The following is a 17,782-nucleotide window of genomic DNA, read 5'->3' as shown; positions in this document are numbered from 1 at the left end:
GCTGCCTTAAACTTTTTTCAAGTCAGTTTTTTACTTTATTTTATTTTAATTTTAATTTTTTAGACAGGGCCTCTGGCTGTCCTCAAACTCACAGGTGTGAGTTGAGATTAAAGGTGTGTGCTTCCACATTTGGCCTCAGGTCAACTTTTTACAGTGAAGAGTGGTTCATGCCGAATTTCATAGCTGGTCAAAGTGCTGAGGTAAGAGTGGATGCTCAGCCATCAGTGGTCATCTGGGTCGGGAGGAGGGTAACACAAAAAATGTGTGTGGGAGTGGATAAGATCAAAATACATTATATACAAATATGAAAATGTTAAAGAACAAATAAAATATTAAAAAACACAAGTTAATTAAACATCAAAATATAAAATGAATGTGCTTTGACTCACCTAATGTTAATGTTGCTTGGACAGGTGTCTAAAAGAGAGTGAACATGGAAAAATGATATTATTTTTATTTTAATAATAATACTATTAAAGTAATGTGTTGTTTTAATATAACAATATTATTTAAAAGGATATATTATTTTAACATAATATGTTAATATCATTACTAAATATGAGTTATTTTCATAAAAATGCAGATAAAAAGCTAGGCTTTGAGCAGAATATCTGAACAGATGATCCTAGGAGCCAAGTTTCATTTTAGATAGTTTTTTTTTGTGTTAATGGCTCATTGGTGCACCCATGGTCATGAGAGTGAGTGTACATGCATTCATGTATAGGCAAGAGGTTGACTTTTTAACATCTTCCCTATTTATTCTATACATTAGTATTTTTGAAACAAGATCTTTCATATAGATCTGTTGCCAGAAAGCTCCAGGGCTCCTTCTGTCCCCACTCCTTCCCAGCTCTGGTGTTCTTGGTTTTCTACATGGGAGCTGGATCCAAACTGAGGTTCTCATGCTTGTGTGCACTTTCCCCCAGAGCCATCTTCCCAACACCTCAGTAATTTAAAAATGACATTATGAAAATGCAAAATGAAAAGTCACATATGCAGGTTTCTATTTTACCTGTGTCCAGGATGCGTTGCACATTCTCATCTTCAATACCAATTTCCTCCACGAAGTCCATGTACTGTTTCATCTCATCCTTAGTCAGAAGTTTGGTCTTTGCTGCATTTCATAGTGTATAAGGAAGAAGATGTCACAACTTTAGCACCCAGCTTAGGTTCCTGAAAGTGCCAATGTCACTCCTGTTTCCACCATTAGATTGATTATGTTCAAGTACATTCTTCTTCTGAGAAATTAAAATACTGGGTGGATTCCAGGATGTAACATACCATGTTTTCCTGTTCTTGTAGTATCATCATTTTTTGTGGACCTCAACATAGTGAACTCCTACACAGCCTCCAAAGCAATTCCAGAAAACTATGATTTTGACTATCATTACTGTATATCATTATTTTGTTTCCATTTATGTTGTAGAATCTATTCCTAGGGGTTCTTGATGCTTCCTCACATGACAGACCAATTAATCTGAAATTGTCGTAAATATGACTCAGTGGTTAAGAATGCTTAAGGACCTAAGTCCACACACATGGTGGTGCATGACCAGTGGTCATATCGTGGCCACTATATGCACCAAGCACACACATGGAGCACTTAAATGGTAGGTAAAACAATTGGACTTAAAAAAATCAAACCTCTGCTAATGAGAAACATGCCTCAAATGAAATACAATCTTTTTTATTAATTTCAGAAATAAAGGTTTAATTCTGGTAGGAAATGAGGGTATCATACAAAACTCCAGTGTATTTGATGACAGGATTAGGAATTTGTCAGGTCAAGAGAGTTTGCATCTTTGAGAAACTGAATTTTGTGGAGAGAATACAGTACAGTTAGATTTTAAGCTATGTGATAATTGAGATTCACAAGTCAAGAATTGTAAAGATTGCTTGAAACAATAATGCTGAAAGCCAGAGCATGCAGTTGATATGAATTCAATCAACAAACCCACTTAATGTGGTCAAGTAATATTTCATTTCCTACTTTGTTAGTAGACGGAAAGCCCAGACTACCCTGAGGTGAGTACACGATGATTGGTTGATGTATAATTCAAAACTGCTGCAAAAAGATGTGTGGAAATTTCATTCAAATCTTGTATGTCCCCAAAGAAAAAGCTTTTATTTATATTTAACAGAGAAACCCTCAATATCTCAACTTTTTTGTTCAATATTCTGACCAAATGTTTTGACCAAAATAATTTACAGGAGAAAAGGTTTGATTTCTGCACTAATTCCCTAGTTATAGCAATTTAATTGGGAAAATTCCAGTGCAAGAAATTTTGGGGAGCTGACACACCACATCCATAGTCAGAAACAGAGAGCAAAGAATGACACTCCCATTCTGTCATTCAAGACACTCCCACAGATATGCTCACAAGCTAGTCTGATGTAAGGAATCTCTCACTAAGACCCTTCCTGGAGGATTCTGGGTTGTGTCAGTTGACAGTTGAAGCTCACAGTACATCATCCTCCTGCTAGAGAATGGTGCTGCTCACAGTGAGTGGAGCCTTCTTATGTAAACCATCAACAAAGACACCCCCACAGACCAGTCTGCAATGGGAAATACCCCAATGAGACCCTTCCCAGGGGATTCTGGATTGTGCTAAATTGATCATCAAAGTTGACTATCACAGCTTCAGCAGTTTATCAGCATGAATAATGGAGTCAGATGTATGAACATACTTCGAACTTGGTGCATAGTGATGCACACTCACCCATGTCCTTGAACAACACTCTTGATTGATGAATTCCACATCTGATACTCACCCAAAACTCCAGCCACACGTGTGACTTTGCCCCGAATGTCCTTGTTAAAATAATGAAACAGCAGTATCTTCTCAGTCACCTTCTTTACTATGAATGTTGTTTTCCCTTCATCTGAGACAGATAAGAAATATGGAAAAAGTATAAATACATATAAGATTATAAAATGACTGTCCAGGCTCATCCACACCACATCCTTATCAATGCACAGATGGATAATACAGTGTTTGTCTAATAATATTCTGCTCCACGTGTTCCAACCAATCAAGACAGACAGGGAATTAAGAAAGCAAGTTCATACTCCTGCTGTAAGATATGAAACATATTTAGTATCCCACTGCTACCTAGAAATATGTAGAACCTATATTGATTTGGGATAGCGATGTTCCTGCTACCAGGATGTGTAGGTACACAGATGGTGTCATACTGTAATGCTCTTACTTTCTGAGGATAGCTGTGTGATTATATGTATCATGTGTGTGTAACATTGAGAACAGCTGTATGGCTGTGTATAATATATGATAACATATATTACATATGTGCATTTTCATGGATCTGATTACATTTAGTGGTGCAGTTATCTAACTTTAGTAATTCTTCTTCAGACACAAGTCAGAAACTGGAGAGCATGCCACATAGCGAAACAAGGGAGCATGCCATATAACAATTTCTTCCAAACTGCAACATTCTGTATTGGAAGCTCATGAGATTCAAGAAGTAAATAACCCACAAGTCTCAGGAAATTTTTGAAAACACAACTTCCAATAGGCTACTGCACAATGTTATGGCAAACAGCAAACAACTGTTGAGGAAAGATGCTCTCTGACTAGTCTAGCTGCCTGTTGTTAGCTTTACTTATACAAAGCTCCAGGGGTGCAACTTTCAGGAGTGTCCCCAAGTTGGGGTTGGCTCTTCAGAAATGCAGCCTTATCTGAGTCCCACATACTCTTGTACATGACTCCAATACACTCGCTGCTTCACTAACATTCCTTGTTAAAGAGGGAAAGGGACAGACGTAAGACTCCCCCACCCCCCGCCCTGTGATAAGATGACTGTTCTTTCTCATGTCAGTGCTTAGTCATTTTCCTTCTGAGACCGGTCACACTATGTAGCCCTGATTGGCCTGAAACTTGCTGTGTAGACTGGGCTGGCTCCAAACTCACAGAATTCCTCCCACAATTACACAATACACAAGATGGGATGGGATTTTTGGTGAGATGTCTGCCTGAGAGTTGAGTCTGCTCCTGTATTTAAGTCCAATAAATTCATTGATAAACTGAGCTAGAATCAGGGGCATGGTCAGTTTTATTGTATTGGGTTAAATAGATCCTTTATGGTGGAATAGTAAATATTAAAAGTATTCTTATGCCGGGCGTTGGTGGCGCACGCTTTTAATCCCAGCACTCGGGAGGCAGAAGCAGGTGGCTATGTGATAATTGAGATTCACAAGTCAAGAATTGTAAAGATTGCTTGAAACAATAATGCTGAAAGCCAGAGCATGCAGTTGATATGAATTCAATCAACAAACCCACTTAATGTGGTCAAGTAATATTTCATTTCCTACTTTGTTAGTAGACGGAAAGCCCAGACTACCCTGAGGTGAGTACACGAGCGAGTGTCAGGATAGGCTCCAAAGCTCCACAGAGAAACCCTGTCTCGAAAAACCAAAAAAGTATTCTTACCACCTGTTTTATTACAAATTAAACTGATACCTTTATTGCTTATAAATGGATCTCTGAATATTTTAGATCATATTCCTGTCAGAATTAAAAAGATAGGACTATTTGTGGTGAATAGTACATTTACATATTATAAATGATTTTTCTCCCCAACAAAATTATAAAATTTATATAGTTCATCATTCTCCATTATAAGATTCATATTTGAAAATTGTTGGGAATAATTTTAATCAATGATGAAATCCTAGGTCTTATTTTGCATTGTTAGTTTTTTAAATGCTCAAATTGCTTTTTGATTCTTTTAACCATTCTCAAACTGGTGTCTGTGATTTAGTTTAGGCATAAAGCTACAGGATGGAAGTTTGCCTGGTACAAACATACACACTAAATAAATAAAGTTTTAAAAAGTCACTTAAAAACAAAAATGAAAACAAAAACATTAACAACAACGACAACAAATCATGTCTGTTATTAGATCCAAAATAACTAGGAAGACATTGAAGAGGCTTTCTCTACAATTACATCTTTAATTTGTAGAGATGATTGAACTGGAATGTAGATATCCAGATATGCAAAATGCAACTGGGACTGTGAATTTAAAAAATGTATGGTCATGCATTCACCCTGGCATCTTCTACTCACAATCTGCCTGATAAAATTCTTGCTTTTTCTTTCCTGTGATTTCATACAGTCGGCAGTTGTTCCCTTTCCTGAAAAACAAATGCACAGATGTTGTCTTGTCTTGGATGGCTCCAGGGTCCTGATTTTGGATTCCACATAAATGAGAGGACAGTTTGATGCTAATAATGTTTTCTTCTGTAGATCTGTCATAAACACATGTTGTTGTATGACATCATTCCTAAATATAACCAATAGCACACTTAAATGTCATCAATCACCACGTTAGGGGTTTGCAGGTATCTGATGGCACAGAATCATCTCCTCTGTGTGACTCCTGTCACTTGTCCTGACCCCTTGCCGATGAATGACCTTGAACCCCTGATTTTCCCACCCCCACTCACCAAGCTCTGGGATAATGGGCATATAGGACCACACCTGTGTGCTGAGGATGGAGCCCTGGGATCTGTGATGCATGCTGGGGAAGTATTCTCCCAACACAGCTGAATCCCCAGTACCCAGTCACAATCATTGATAAAAGAAAAAATAGTATTGAGCAAAGATTCCACACCAATCCAAGATGAGAAATATTTGTAGACATTGGGCTAAAAGGGTGCAAGGCCACCTGGTACAGAGTACACCGCAGCACCCTCCATACACTATAGTCTAGCTTCCATATTTACATTTTGATCATGTTTTTATTTTTTTGCCTCTCATAAATATCACTAATCTTATAGATTATACAGCAGCAATTGCTTTGTGCATTTCAATAGCTTCAAAATCAGCCTACAATTGTTTTCTGAGAAGATCTAGATTGGGATGTACTTTGGCTGATTAGGAGATCCATAGAGTCACAGGCACGACCATGTATTCAGATCTATATTTGCTCAGCAGAGGTCCATGTGACAAATAGTTGACAGCCACAGCTTAGATTTGTCTTTGTGTCTTTAAAAATGGGAATAACTGGGTGGTGGTGGTTCACACCTTTAATACCAGCACTTAGGAGGCAGAGGTATGTGGATCTCTATGAGTTCGAGGATAGCCTGGTCTACAGAGTGAGTTCCAGGACAAACTCTAAAAGCTACACAGAGAAACCTTGTCTTGAAAAACCAAGAAAAAGGTAACCAAAAAGAAAATATGGAAATAGTAGTTTAGAATGGGGATGTAGCTCCATGTAGCCCATTGGAGGTCTTGGGGTCCATTCTCAGCACTTTAAAAAAAATACCATTTATGTCTGGAATGGTGATCCCTCCAGCACTGTTCTTTTTGCTCAGTATTATATTAGCTACCCCAGGTCTTTTTTGGTTCCATACAAATTTTAGGATATTTTATAGTCCTCCCTCACCGCAAAATCACTTGGTTTTTGAATACCAAGTTATTGCCCTGAGATCATATTTATACAATAACATTATATGGAATGAACAGGTTGTATTTAAATATCTAAGAATATATATATATATATATATATATATATATATATATATATATATATATACACACACACACATGAACATTTAAAGAAGAGAGGTCGTAGGATTTGAGAAAAACCAAGGGAGGAGAGCACATGGGAAGCACTGGAGGGAAAAAGGAAAGGGGAAATGATGTAATTATGTTTTAGCTTCAAAAAAGTATCTGAAAAATGAAAATTTTATCTCTCCTTCAACATGTTAGTGTGTTCACCTAATTGATTTTGAACTATTACTGTTTTAAATAATTTTAGGTGTGTTAAATTTAAATATCAAGCCAAGCATGGCGGTATTGTTGGTCATCTCAACACTTGGGACACTGATGCTGGTGGATAGGTTCAATGTCATTCGCAAAAAAATTAAAAAATAAAATAAAAACAATAAAAATAGGTGGCTGTGGTGGTACACATTTTTGATCCTAGCACTCAGGAGGTAGGGTCAGGCAGATCTCTGAGTTCAAGACCAGTCTGGTGTCTGGTCTACAGAGCGAGTTCCAGGATAGCCAGAGAAACCCTGTCTTGAAAAACCAATATATATATATATATAATTAAAAATTAAATTAAAAAGTTTATTCTCTACTCTGTATTGAGGTCAAAGCCATCACAATGTACAGATACTATGTTTCAGAAAACTGAAATTATAAATAAAATCATTAATGAATGAAAAGTTTCAAATATCAGCATATAATTAATAAAAACTTCTGTGATCCAAAATAGAAATACATCTTCAATGAATAATTTGACTTATATCCAGATAGTTTAAAAGCATTGAAATTGTCCCAAATAATTTTTGATGTATCTTCTCCCCCACCTGTATTTTTGAGAAGTGAGAAATAAAAATTAAATGACCGTAATATATATTAATTTGGTAAATTGTCTTAGGCTGTTTGACTTTCCCAAGGTGCTGGTTTTGAACACAGGGTTTTCCACATGAATTTTATGCCCAAGGCTGTTTTTCTCATGATTTTCTCTGATTATCCCAGATAGAAAGATTGACCTATTATCTATTTATTTATATCTACATATGTGTGAATGTATCTATCTGTCCATCTATACATTATTCACCTATTATCTATCATCTATCTATCTACTATGTTATGATACATATGTTTGTATATATGAATATCATCTATCTAATTACCTATTATCCATCTACCTCCATATACATGCATCATCTATCTACTGATATATCTATCACCTATGTATTTATTGGTCATCTACATATAATCACCACCTATCTCTTGATATTTATTATTTTACTTTGGCTTGCCACACACTAAATACATTCACTCATTATAAATTAAAAGTGTGGCTGTCATATGTTGTTCTGTGGACCATACAGAGCAAAGTGATTTAAGAATCATGAGGGAGCAGAAAGGTTGAGTCAGGAGAAGAATAGAAGAAAGGGTATGTGATAGGTAGGGTTTTAGTTGGAGGGTGATAAGGGAGGACGAGGGAGAAGGGAACTGGGATTGTCATGTAAATCAATCTTGTTTCTAATTCAAATAAAAAAATTTGAAAAAAAAAAGAATCCTTACTTAGTGCTGTGGGTGTTCACTGACATGAGCATTGCCTGAGAACATGTTTCTCTGTCCACAGCCCACCACATAGATTGTTTTGTCTATTTTGTTTGATATCTTACTTGACATAAAAATAGAGGAAGATTTTCTTGCATTTCTTCATACATTCAATGTGACGGAAGTAGGTCCTCAAGGGTGCACCTTCACTTATCTTCTCCACAACACTGGAAGCTAAGTAAACAGTTCTCCAATTCCCATTAACCTGGAAAGAAAAGTGGCTTTGGAAACAATGTGGGTAAGAGTGGGGATAATTTAGTAACCTGGGACTCAGCTTGGATGGGGTAATACATGACTTGATCTTGTAATAATGCATTAGTCGGCTTAGCTTCTTTATGTTCATGCTGTGCAATTAATCTCACAGTGATTTTAGATCCCCTAACACCTCTTTCAGATAACTCACAAACCCCTCTCTGAACAATGGTGTAGAGTTCTCCATATAACAACCTCTTCTGTCCTCTACTCATTTGTATCAGGCTACTTTTACACCCATCTATGAGAAATTGTGTAGTGCTTTCCATATAAGAGCTCCTTAATAACTCCCTCCCCACCAGCGTCTGACTACTCACATGTCTGTCTCTCAAGATGGTGTAGGGTTTCCCACATTCCTATCAATGATCAAGTCCAGACAGTTTCTATTCAAGTATATTCTCAATGTATTCAGGTAGGAAGAAAAAAATTACTGATCTGGCCTAAACTGGTTTTGGATGTATGCCCAGTAAGGCAAAAACTTGTTCTTTAGATAACCTTACCCTACTGGCCACTTTATGCTTTGTGTAATATTGGGCAGATGCCGTATGGCAAGGTACATATGCATTTGGAGAAATCAATGATTTAATCTGATAATCAAAAAATCAGTCCCTTTAGTAACCAGCTTGTCTGTCTTTGGGGCACCTGGAAGAGATGCACATAATAGCTTGGGGCCCTTGAGTACTGTCAGTCATGTGGCCAACTGTCAATCTTGACAATGTGTCTGTCTGTAATCTGCACTCTAGCTTTGCCTTGAATGGAGTAAACTTGCTTTTTCTGCAGATCTGCGTGAGTCCTTACTTTTAATTTTGGATAATAGGCCAAAGTAGACAGTGGGCACTGCAAACTGAAACATTAGTACCAATTCACCCTCTTTCAATTATTTCATTGTATCCATCATCATGACTTTCATTTCTTCACAGCGTGAGGGACATGAGTGGAAATGTAGGTGTACAGATTTTCTGGGAAAGTTGAACTCACCCTTGGTGTCAGACTGATGGTCATTCTCTCTTTGTCTCTCTTTCCATCTCTCTCTCTATGTTTGTCTTTGTGTCTCTCTTGGTATCTGTCCCTATCTCTCTGAAAAACTACCTGTTAGATCATTTTCTGCCTCTCTGCCACTCTCTAATCTGAGACATCATGAATACTTACTTCCAAACATTCTTTCCTCTCTCCCATCTCTCGCTGTCACATAAAGACACACAGAAAACTTCCATTCAGAAGCATTAATCTCTGTGTATATCTCTGTCTCTTGCCCTCTTTCTCAGTGTCTCTATCCCAGAAAACCACCATTTATATAATTTTCTCTCTTTCTCTCTACTCTCAGATGTATAGAATACTAATTTCTAGAGCACTATCTCCTGTCTGACTGACTGTCTGTCATCTATCTATCTATCTATCTATCTATCTATCTATCTATCTATCTATCTATCTATCTATCATCTATCTATCTATCATCTATCTATCTATCTCCTTTCTTTCTTTCTTTCTTTCTTTCTTTCTTTCTTTCTTTCTTTCTTTCTCTTTATCTCTGTCCCTCAGTTTGTTTCTTTCAGAAAAATAGCCACTATCCCTACCCTGTTTGTTACTCTCCACTCCCAGACATAGAGAATACTAACTTCCAGAATGTTCTTTGCCCCTCTCTTTAACTTTCTGCCTCTTTCTTTCTGTCTGTATCTGCCTCCCCTCATAGGCTCCTAATGCCTCTCCCTGTCTGCATCTGTCTATTCCCAGTACCCCCACTCCCACACAGCCTCCTCCCATGGAGGCCTGTTACCTTCTTTCTGATACTCTTATTCATCACACTGGAGATGCTGAGCAGATCCAGCATGAACAAGAGGATGAGGACCCTCATCATGTGTGAGCGACTGTGTCCAATTTGCAGCTGCCCAGACCACACTGATAGACAGGGCTCACAGTCACCCCCTTGCCTTTTATATAGCAGCCTGTCAGAATGACTGGCTGGAGCAGTGTCCTGCATCCCAGTTGGCAGTTGTATGCTGACATTGACATTGGGTCATTTACTATGCAGAATTGTTCCTGGAGAACTTTACTAGGACTGGACAATTAACTTTTATTGTCAGTCTGATGCTTGATGCCTGTTCCATGTTTCAGGTATATTTTTATTCATTGGTTTATGTGCCTATTAAGAAAACAGAGGATGAAAACCAAGATGCTATCATATAATTTCAACTGGAAGGGACACTCTTTAAACCTGATTTCTAAACTTAAAACTTACATGTAGCTGATGGTTAAACAAAAATGCAATTTCTCATCTCTACTTGGACTTTATTTTCCGGGCACACCCAGTTCCTATACTTTGTAAAGCTGTGTGAGGATTTCTCTCAATTGAGCTTTCTCATTTTTTGTTTCAACCAACATTTTGGAATCCATTCCCTATTATCCGTTCCTCCAGTCAGAGGTTGGGGGAAGAATATCCAGTCTTACCATTTTTTTTGTCTTTTAAAAAATATTTATTAGTTCAAATTAGAAACAAGCTTGCTTCACATATTAATCCCTTCTCCCTCTCCATCTCCTCCCCCGAGTCTTACCATTTTCAATCCAGTTTTCAATACCCATGAACTTGAACCATGAATGAAATATTAGGAACACTGGGGAGGCTCAAATGGACTTGTGGAACCCTCTAACATAGGCACAAGTCACATTGTTGACATGACCAATGGCAGCATTTAACTGGCAGAAGAGGAATTCACAATTGTTTGTGGAACTTGAGGTTCTAGCCTTTGTCTGTTTAAATAATGTGATAACATGGAGCACACAGTCTTGATTCCCAGGATAAGGTTTTGCTTCTGTAGATATAATTTAATGTTATTTGTTCACATACCATTACTCAAATTTAATCACCTATCAATCATGACAATTATGATATGTAACCTAAGTAACATCCAGAAAGCTTATTTTATAATCAGGTATATTTAATAATTTCAAATTCTTTTATATTTTGTTATTTATTTTGAGTGCATGTGTGTGTATCCAGCTGTGTGGGCCCGGGTTTTCAGACCTGGCAGCAATCACCTCTATGTAAAGAGCCATGTCACTAGTCCCAGGTTTCAGGAACCTGTGTTGATGAAAGTTTTGGGAACTACAATCCATCCATATGTCAGAATCCATTAATCTGAAGGTAGAGATTCAATATATGAACTCATGACATTTTAATTGTGTTTAATATAAAATAATGTATACATATACTGGTTTTCCTCTTAAAAGAGATAGTATCTTTTTTTTGCATAGAATCGCCTGTAATAGCAAAAAGCTAGAGAAGCAAATGTTTGCTTTTGACTTCTCTATCTACTTGCACGTGAAAGAAAAGAATCATGAAAACACTCGATTTCACAATTAATTTGATTCTCAGTTGTATATGTAATAAAGTGTCCTTATTGGTTTACTTGTGCAGAATGCATTTTAAAATTTATTATTTATTTTGTACATGGGACTGGGTATGTTCATACCCTGATATGTGTGGATGTCAGGAGATAACAGGTGGGAACTGGTTCCTGTCTTCTACTAAGTAGGCCATAAAGATTGCACCCAGTTATCATTACAGAATTAGATGTCTCACATCTCATGAATATAGTTCTGAAATACAATTTGGAAATCATCAAGATCTACACTATAGTACAAAAATTATTCAAGTCAATATTTCTTTTTCCCTCTTTTAATTTTGATATCTCTGGTGCTGACTGGAGCATTACAAAAAATAAAGTTGTGAAAGTAGAAAGAGCAACATACAGAAGGAAGGGTTTATTGGGGATCATTATATCGGAGGTATCAGTTTCCAGCACCATCATGGCAGCAGCTGGAGCCAGAAGCTGAGGGCTAACATCTTGATCCATAAGTTAGAAACAGAGCAAGGGGAAATGATGGAAGACTTTGAAACCTCAAGCCCCATCCCTCAGTGACATACTTTCTCAAGCAAGTTCACCCCTCCTAAGCCTCCCCAAACAGCATCACTTACTGGAGATCAACTATTAGAAGGGGTAGGGATTGGATTGATCAAAACATACTATGTGCATGTATGAAATTCTCAGTTTTACAAAAAAAGGAATTTCAGCATATATTTGAGAAGAAAAGCAGGAATCTGAACATTTTATAAAATAGCAATTCCATTCTTCCTTATATATAATTTTTGAGCTATTATGTTCCAGAACCAATGTGGATACAGAAAATTAATGATATTTTAATCTGCTTTTATTGCTACACCTGTGAGAATTTCCCACAGGACAATGAAGGTTGTTTTGAAAATAAAATGTTCTCAACTAGGCATGGTAGTACACATCTTTGATTCCAGCAGTCTGGAGACAGAGGCAGGAGGATCTTCATGAATTCAAGGTGAACCTGGTCTACATAGGAAGTTCGAGGTCAGCCAGGGCTACATAGTGATACCCTGTCTCAGGAAAAAGAATACATAAATATGTAAACAAACAAATACATAAGTAAATAAAAATTCTTGTGGTGATATATTATTTATGATTTATTAAAGCTTGCCTGAGGACTGAGAAAGCAAAGTCAGCCACAAGCTATAGAGGTCAGGTAGTGGTGATACACACCTTTAATCCCAGGACTCAGGAGATAGGCAGATGGATCTTTCTGAGTAACAGAGCTCATGCCTTTAATCCCAGCACTAGGGAGGTGGAGACAGAAGTGATATGGCTGGCAGAGAAAGGAATATAAGGAGGAGGAGACAGGAACTGAGAGCTTTTTGCCTCTGAGGATTTGTGGAGACAAGATTGCCATTTCAGCTTGATTACGGTAAGATCTACTGGTTTGGCTGCTTTGCTTCTTTGATCTTCAGCTTGAAGCTTGAACCACAATATCTGTCTCTGGGCTTTTATTTTCATGTTACATATTCTCCAGAAAAATGTGTCTGTTTTTTTATAAGTCATGTGTGCCTGTGTGCGTGTGTGCGCGCACATGCTCCTGTTAGTGAAGGTATGCACATGTCAAACAAACATGTGAAGGCCAGAGGTCAACCTCAGGTGACAATATTTAACTTCCGTAGACAGCGATGGTTTACATTTGATGTTGCAGTTACCAATGGCTTTGATTTTAAGTAGAACTTAAGTAAAGTTAGACATTTGAGCTTTTAGTAAACAGAAGAGCAGAATTCATATGAAGGCTGGTAGTCCTCGATTCTATAAGAAAGTAGTCTGAGCAAGCCATAAGGAGCAAGCCAGTAAGCAGCACCCTTCCATGGCCTCTGCATCAGCTCCTGCCTCCAGGTTCCTGCCCTGTTTGAGCTCCTGTTCTGACTTCCTCCACTGATGGACTATTGTGCAGAAATGTAAGTCCAATAAACCCTTTTCTCCCAACTTACTTTTGGTCCTAGTCTTTCACCACAGCAACAGAATCCCTAACTAACACATGAAGATACGGAAAACTTACATAGGATGACATTAACTATTTTTTAGTTAATTATTTATTGAGTCAGTGATAAAATATTTTCCTTCAATGACACATTTGGGACAAAGTGGTTTCAATGTTGAATCCTACCATTCATTTTAACAAGAAGTAGCATAATTTTCTTAATTTCTTTTAAAACCTCAAAGATGAAAAAATTCTACCAACTGGTTTGGTTAATCCCAGCTTTACTCCACTAGGTAGCAAAACCAGATGGGGAACCAATAACAAAAATAGGACTCTGGGCAATATCCATGATAATATTTCAATTGATACATGAAATTTATATTATCAACTTTAAAAAATCAGTTAATGATAAAAATGCTGACTGGCATGCAGATCCCAGGCTGCAATTTATATATTTATATTTAAGGAGTGTGTCAAGAGGTCAGGGAAAATGTTAAAAAAACAAAAAGGGCACTGAGAGTTTTAAAAGTAAAATGGAGTGTAACAATTAGTCTTTACTCCAAGCCGCCGAGTCCTGCTGCCACGTGGGTGCTTTCCACCAGGCAGCCCAACTTGTGCCTGCCGCCACGTTAAGGTCCCAAGTAACACAGAGAGACTTCTATTAGGTACAAATGCTACTTGGCCAATGACTAGGATTTCTCATCTGCTAGCTCAGTCTATCATAAATCTATATATTTTATGAGACTTATCTTATCAGACACCAGCAGCAATCTTCCTGTCTTCCCTGACTCTCATGGTGACTCTGTGCTTTCTCCTACTTTTCCCAGAATCCTCCTTGACACCTAGTCCCACCTAACTTATTGCCTCATTGGCCAAACAGTGCTTTATTCAACAATCAATAAGAAACATATACAGAAGGACCTTCTCCATCAATGGAGTTTTCAGGAGGTATGGGAAGTGTAATACCTGATGTACAAAAATGTCAATACTGGATGTTGAAGGTTTTAATTGGGGTAGAGAGTGGAGAGGAAGAGCACAGAAGGAGATATAAAAGGGCTTATAAAAATTAAATGTGTTTGAAAATTGATCAAAACCCTGCTAATTTGTAAGGTAATTAAAAAGTAAAATAATAATAATGATAAAGTATTTTAAGTGTTGCTGTGCAAAGCTGTACTTTGAAATGAAGCCTCTTATCATGTATAATTAATAAAATTAACATACGTTAATAAGACCTTAAAACATTGGCAAAAAAGTTGAACATTTTCTCTCTAAAACCTGAAACAAGACAAATTTGGATAATTTCTTTTATTTTTAAACTTTCAAATGGAATTTTTTTGAGTTTATACTTTAATTACAACATTTTTCCCAAGGCTGTGAACTTTACAACTTTTAAGTCACTCATCACAGAGAGTCCCCCAAACTGAGAGAAATTGGATGGCAGCCCAGCTCTGAGAATAACAGCAATTCCTTACCAATAAAAAAAGTAGAATTTGAAAGATCCACCCCTGTCTATTAGCAAAGTCTCAGAACATCTAGTGCTGTATTTTCTCATGATTTTTACTTAAAGCTGGAATAAACAGAAGAATCTGTAGATTACTACATCAAAGGAAAGGCAAAAACAAAATGAACAAACAAACCCAAACATTGTGTCCAATACAAAATGGCACAAAAATAAGGAAGAGAGAAACATCAATACATGTTTATTGTTTCTTTGGGAGTTAAATGTCAATGGACTGTGGAAAAGGAGTCTTTTAGCCAAATTCTACTCAGTGGTCAGATATTAAAGAGCTCAATGCTTGGCTATGGCTCCAGTAACAGAATCCATTGTGTCAACATTTTGTATGTTTTGACTCCATTGATTTGAAGTTCCTACATTTTCCATTCTTTCTTCACTTCCCTGCTATGGACAAAATGTTTAGTTACGGTCCATAGTTGATAAATTACTTGAAATGGAAACACACACACACACACACATATATATATATATATTCCTGCATATATAAATTGGAACATATAACTATGAGTATAAAATATATCCACACATGAATATAAAATATGCCACATTTATACATGAAATATCTAAAAATCTATATGAGAAAACAATATTTATATATTAAATATATAAAACTAGATATACCCATATATGAAACATACAAAATACATATGTATACATATATACATATTCATAAGCTTCAAACAGTGATATTTTCTAAGATTCATCAGAATAGGTGAATGTTCTGACATGAGACAGAATTTGTATTTTTCTAAGTTACTGGAGTAGGCTATATGGTGTCATCTTTCTTTAATCATGTAGAGGGGAAAATTCACTACACATCATGAATAAGGAAGGAGATCTTTTTGATAGAGCTGCTGGAAATGTGAAACAATGTGTAAGACCATAGGAAATTTTTCAGAAGGGTCGCTCACAAAATAGGACTAATGTGTTGTATTTATTGGGTTTTGAGGAAAAATCAGAAGGACTTTAATGAGTGCTTGTGAAGTCTTAGGCAATTTTCCACTTTGGAAGGTATTAAATGATAGCTGATCTTGGTTGATTTGGCTTTGAATTTTATCCAACACTGTTAACATTCTGAAGAACACTGGAATTCTGTGGAAAAATAGAGATTTCTCAAGAAATCAGTGGAAGACATTGATGTCTCTAAGTAAAGTCAACCTTGTGTTTTGGAATTGAGTTGTTTCATGGAGAATCAAAAACACACAAGTATTCAATAAATCAAGAAGGCAATATACAAAAATACAATAAGAACAAATATATACAGTATACAATGAAGAATGAAGAAATTATATGAAAAGTCTTTGTAACAGTGTGTTGGGTAACCATTTCTTATTTAAAGTCTTTGGAATCTTGAAAAATGACTTAAAGAAAATAAATACTGAATGGTGCATTTGGGCAAATATTTGCAAATCCTTCTACTGACCAAAGGTGTGAATGGAGAAAATGTTGAGAAATCATTAGACACAATCATGAGAAAATTAGCAACTGTCTCTAAGTTGCATAAATGATTCAGTGACAAACTTGTAAAATAAAATACACTAATAACAAATAGATATGATTGTGTGCATTATTTAGTATTGAAAATATATACTAAAGTTGGAATAAGCTATGAATGACCATTACCATGACCTATCAACAACTGAGCCCATAAAAGAATGAGAATTTATATCAATACAAAATTTCATATTGTTGAGAATATCAAGTTATGAAAATGTTTTATATCATGAAACATGCATATAGTTGTCTTTCTTGACTGTGGATGTCATGTGACCTACTACAAGTTCCTGACTGTACTTGTGGTTGTTGATGAACTGTAGCCTGTAATCATAAGCAGAATAAACCCTTTCTCCTTTAAAAAAATAAAAATGTTTCATAACATGAAATCAAAACTGTAAATTCTTGCCCAGGATATAAAACAGCATACTTCTTCACACTGAAACTCATGTTTATTGATATTTAATTGCATAAAAAATGATTAATATCCATTTTGTAATCAGTGGCCAAATGGTCTAACTGATTGAGAATTTGTCATAGTTAAAATAACCAGACTCAAAAAAACGCATTTTCCACTTCTTCCAAATGAGAAACTTGGACTTTAGGGACATGAATATTTGTGTTTTTGATAGTCTTCCCATGTCCACAGTGGCCAGAAAGGTCAATTTCATGGCTTAACTTAAATTAATCTCATTAGGAATAAATCAGAAAAACAGAATTGTTATCCATGGCTGTTGCTTCCAACCAGGATATATTGGAATTTCACTGTGGACAATCCACCCACCACATCTCAGGGCAAAGATCAATACTATAAAAGGTAGAGAAGATCCTGGGTCTTTCCAACACCTGTCAGATTTTGACCTCTGTCAGAAGCAGGAAATCCAGGCTCTACCATGGTGAAGTTCCTGCTGCTTGCTTTTGCATTAAGTGTGTCCTGTGCACATCATAAGATTCCTGAAATCAGTCCCTCAGAGGTATGTGCATTTGGGGATGAAAGGGTCTGGTGTGTTTATATATACCCTGAGCTTGGTTTGAGCATGTTCACAATATATAGTAAATATACATATATACCATATCCAGATTTGATCTT

At 36.5% G+C, this 17,782-nt stretch overlaps 1 protein-coding gene across 1 annotated transcript; it reads right to left on the bottom strand.

Moving 5' to 3' along the window:
* Window positions 1–385: 385 nt before the first annotated feature.
* On the bottom strand, window positions 386–10,215 carry LOC100756179 (probasin). The gene is made up of 6 exons (XM_027432614.1): window positions 10,135–10,215; window positions 8,174–8,313; window positions 5,091–5,158; window positions 2,773–2,883; window positions 1,013–1,114; window positions 386–417 (listed from the first exon to the last, which is right to left on the bottom strand). The coding sequence occupies exons 1-6, from the start codon at window positions 10,213–10,215 to the stop codon at window positions 386–388; spliced, it is 534 nt and encodes a 177-aa protein (XP_027288415.1).
* Between the last annotated feature and the right edge of the window lie 7,567 nt (window positions 10,216–17,782).

The sequence above is a fragment of the Cricetulus griseus genome, chromosome X, assembly GCF_003668045.3.
Source record: "Cricetulus griseus strain 17A/GY chromosome X, alternate assembly CriGri-PICRH-1.0, whole genome shotgun sequence".
NCBI classification, from domain to species: domain Eukaryota; kingdom Metazoa; phylum Chordata; class Mammalia; order Rodentia; family Cricetidae; genus Cricetulus; species Cricetulus griseus.
Note: the sequence above shows the minus strand (reverse complement) of the source record. Positions and strands in the feature narration are given on the sequence as shown.

Excerpts from the sequence above, each read along its gene's own strand:
- LOC100756179 (XM_027432614.1), bottom strand. The coding sequence starts at position 10,215 with ATGATGAGGGTCCTCATCCTCTTGTTCATGCTGGATCTGCTCAGCATC. Across the intron at positions 8,314-10,134 it reads ATAAGAGTATCAGAAAGAAG|GTTAATGGGAATTGGAGAAC; the intron begins GTAACAGGCCTC and ends TTTTCTTTCCAG. Across the intron at positions 418-1,012 it reads GCAACGCATCCTGGACACAG|ACACCTGTCCAAGCAACATT; the intron begins GTAAAATAGAAA and ends ACTCTCTTTTAG.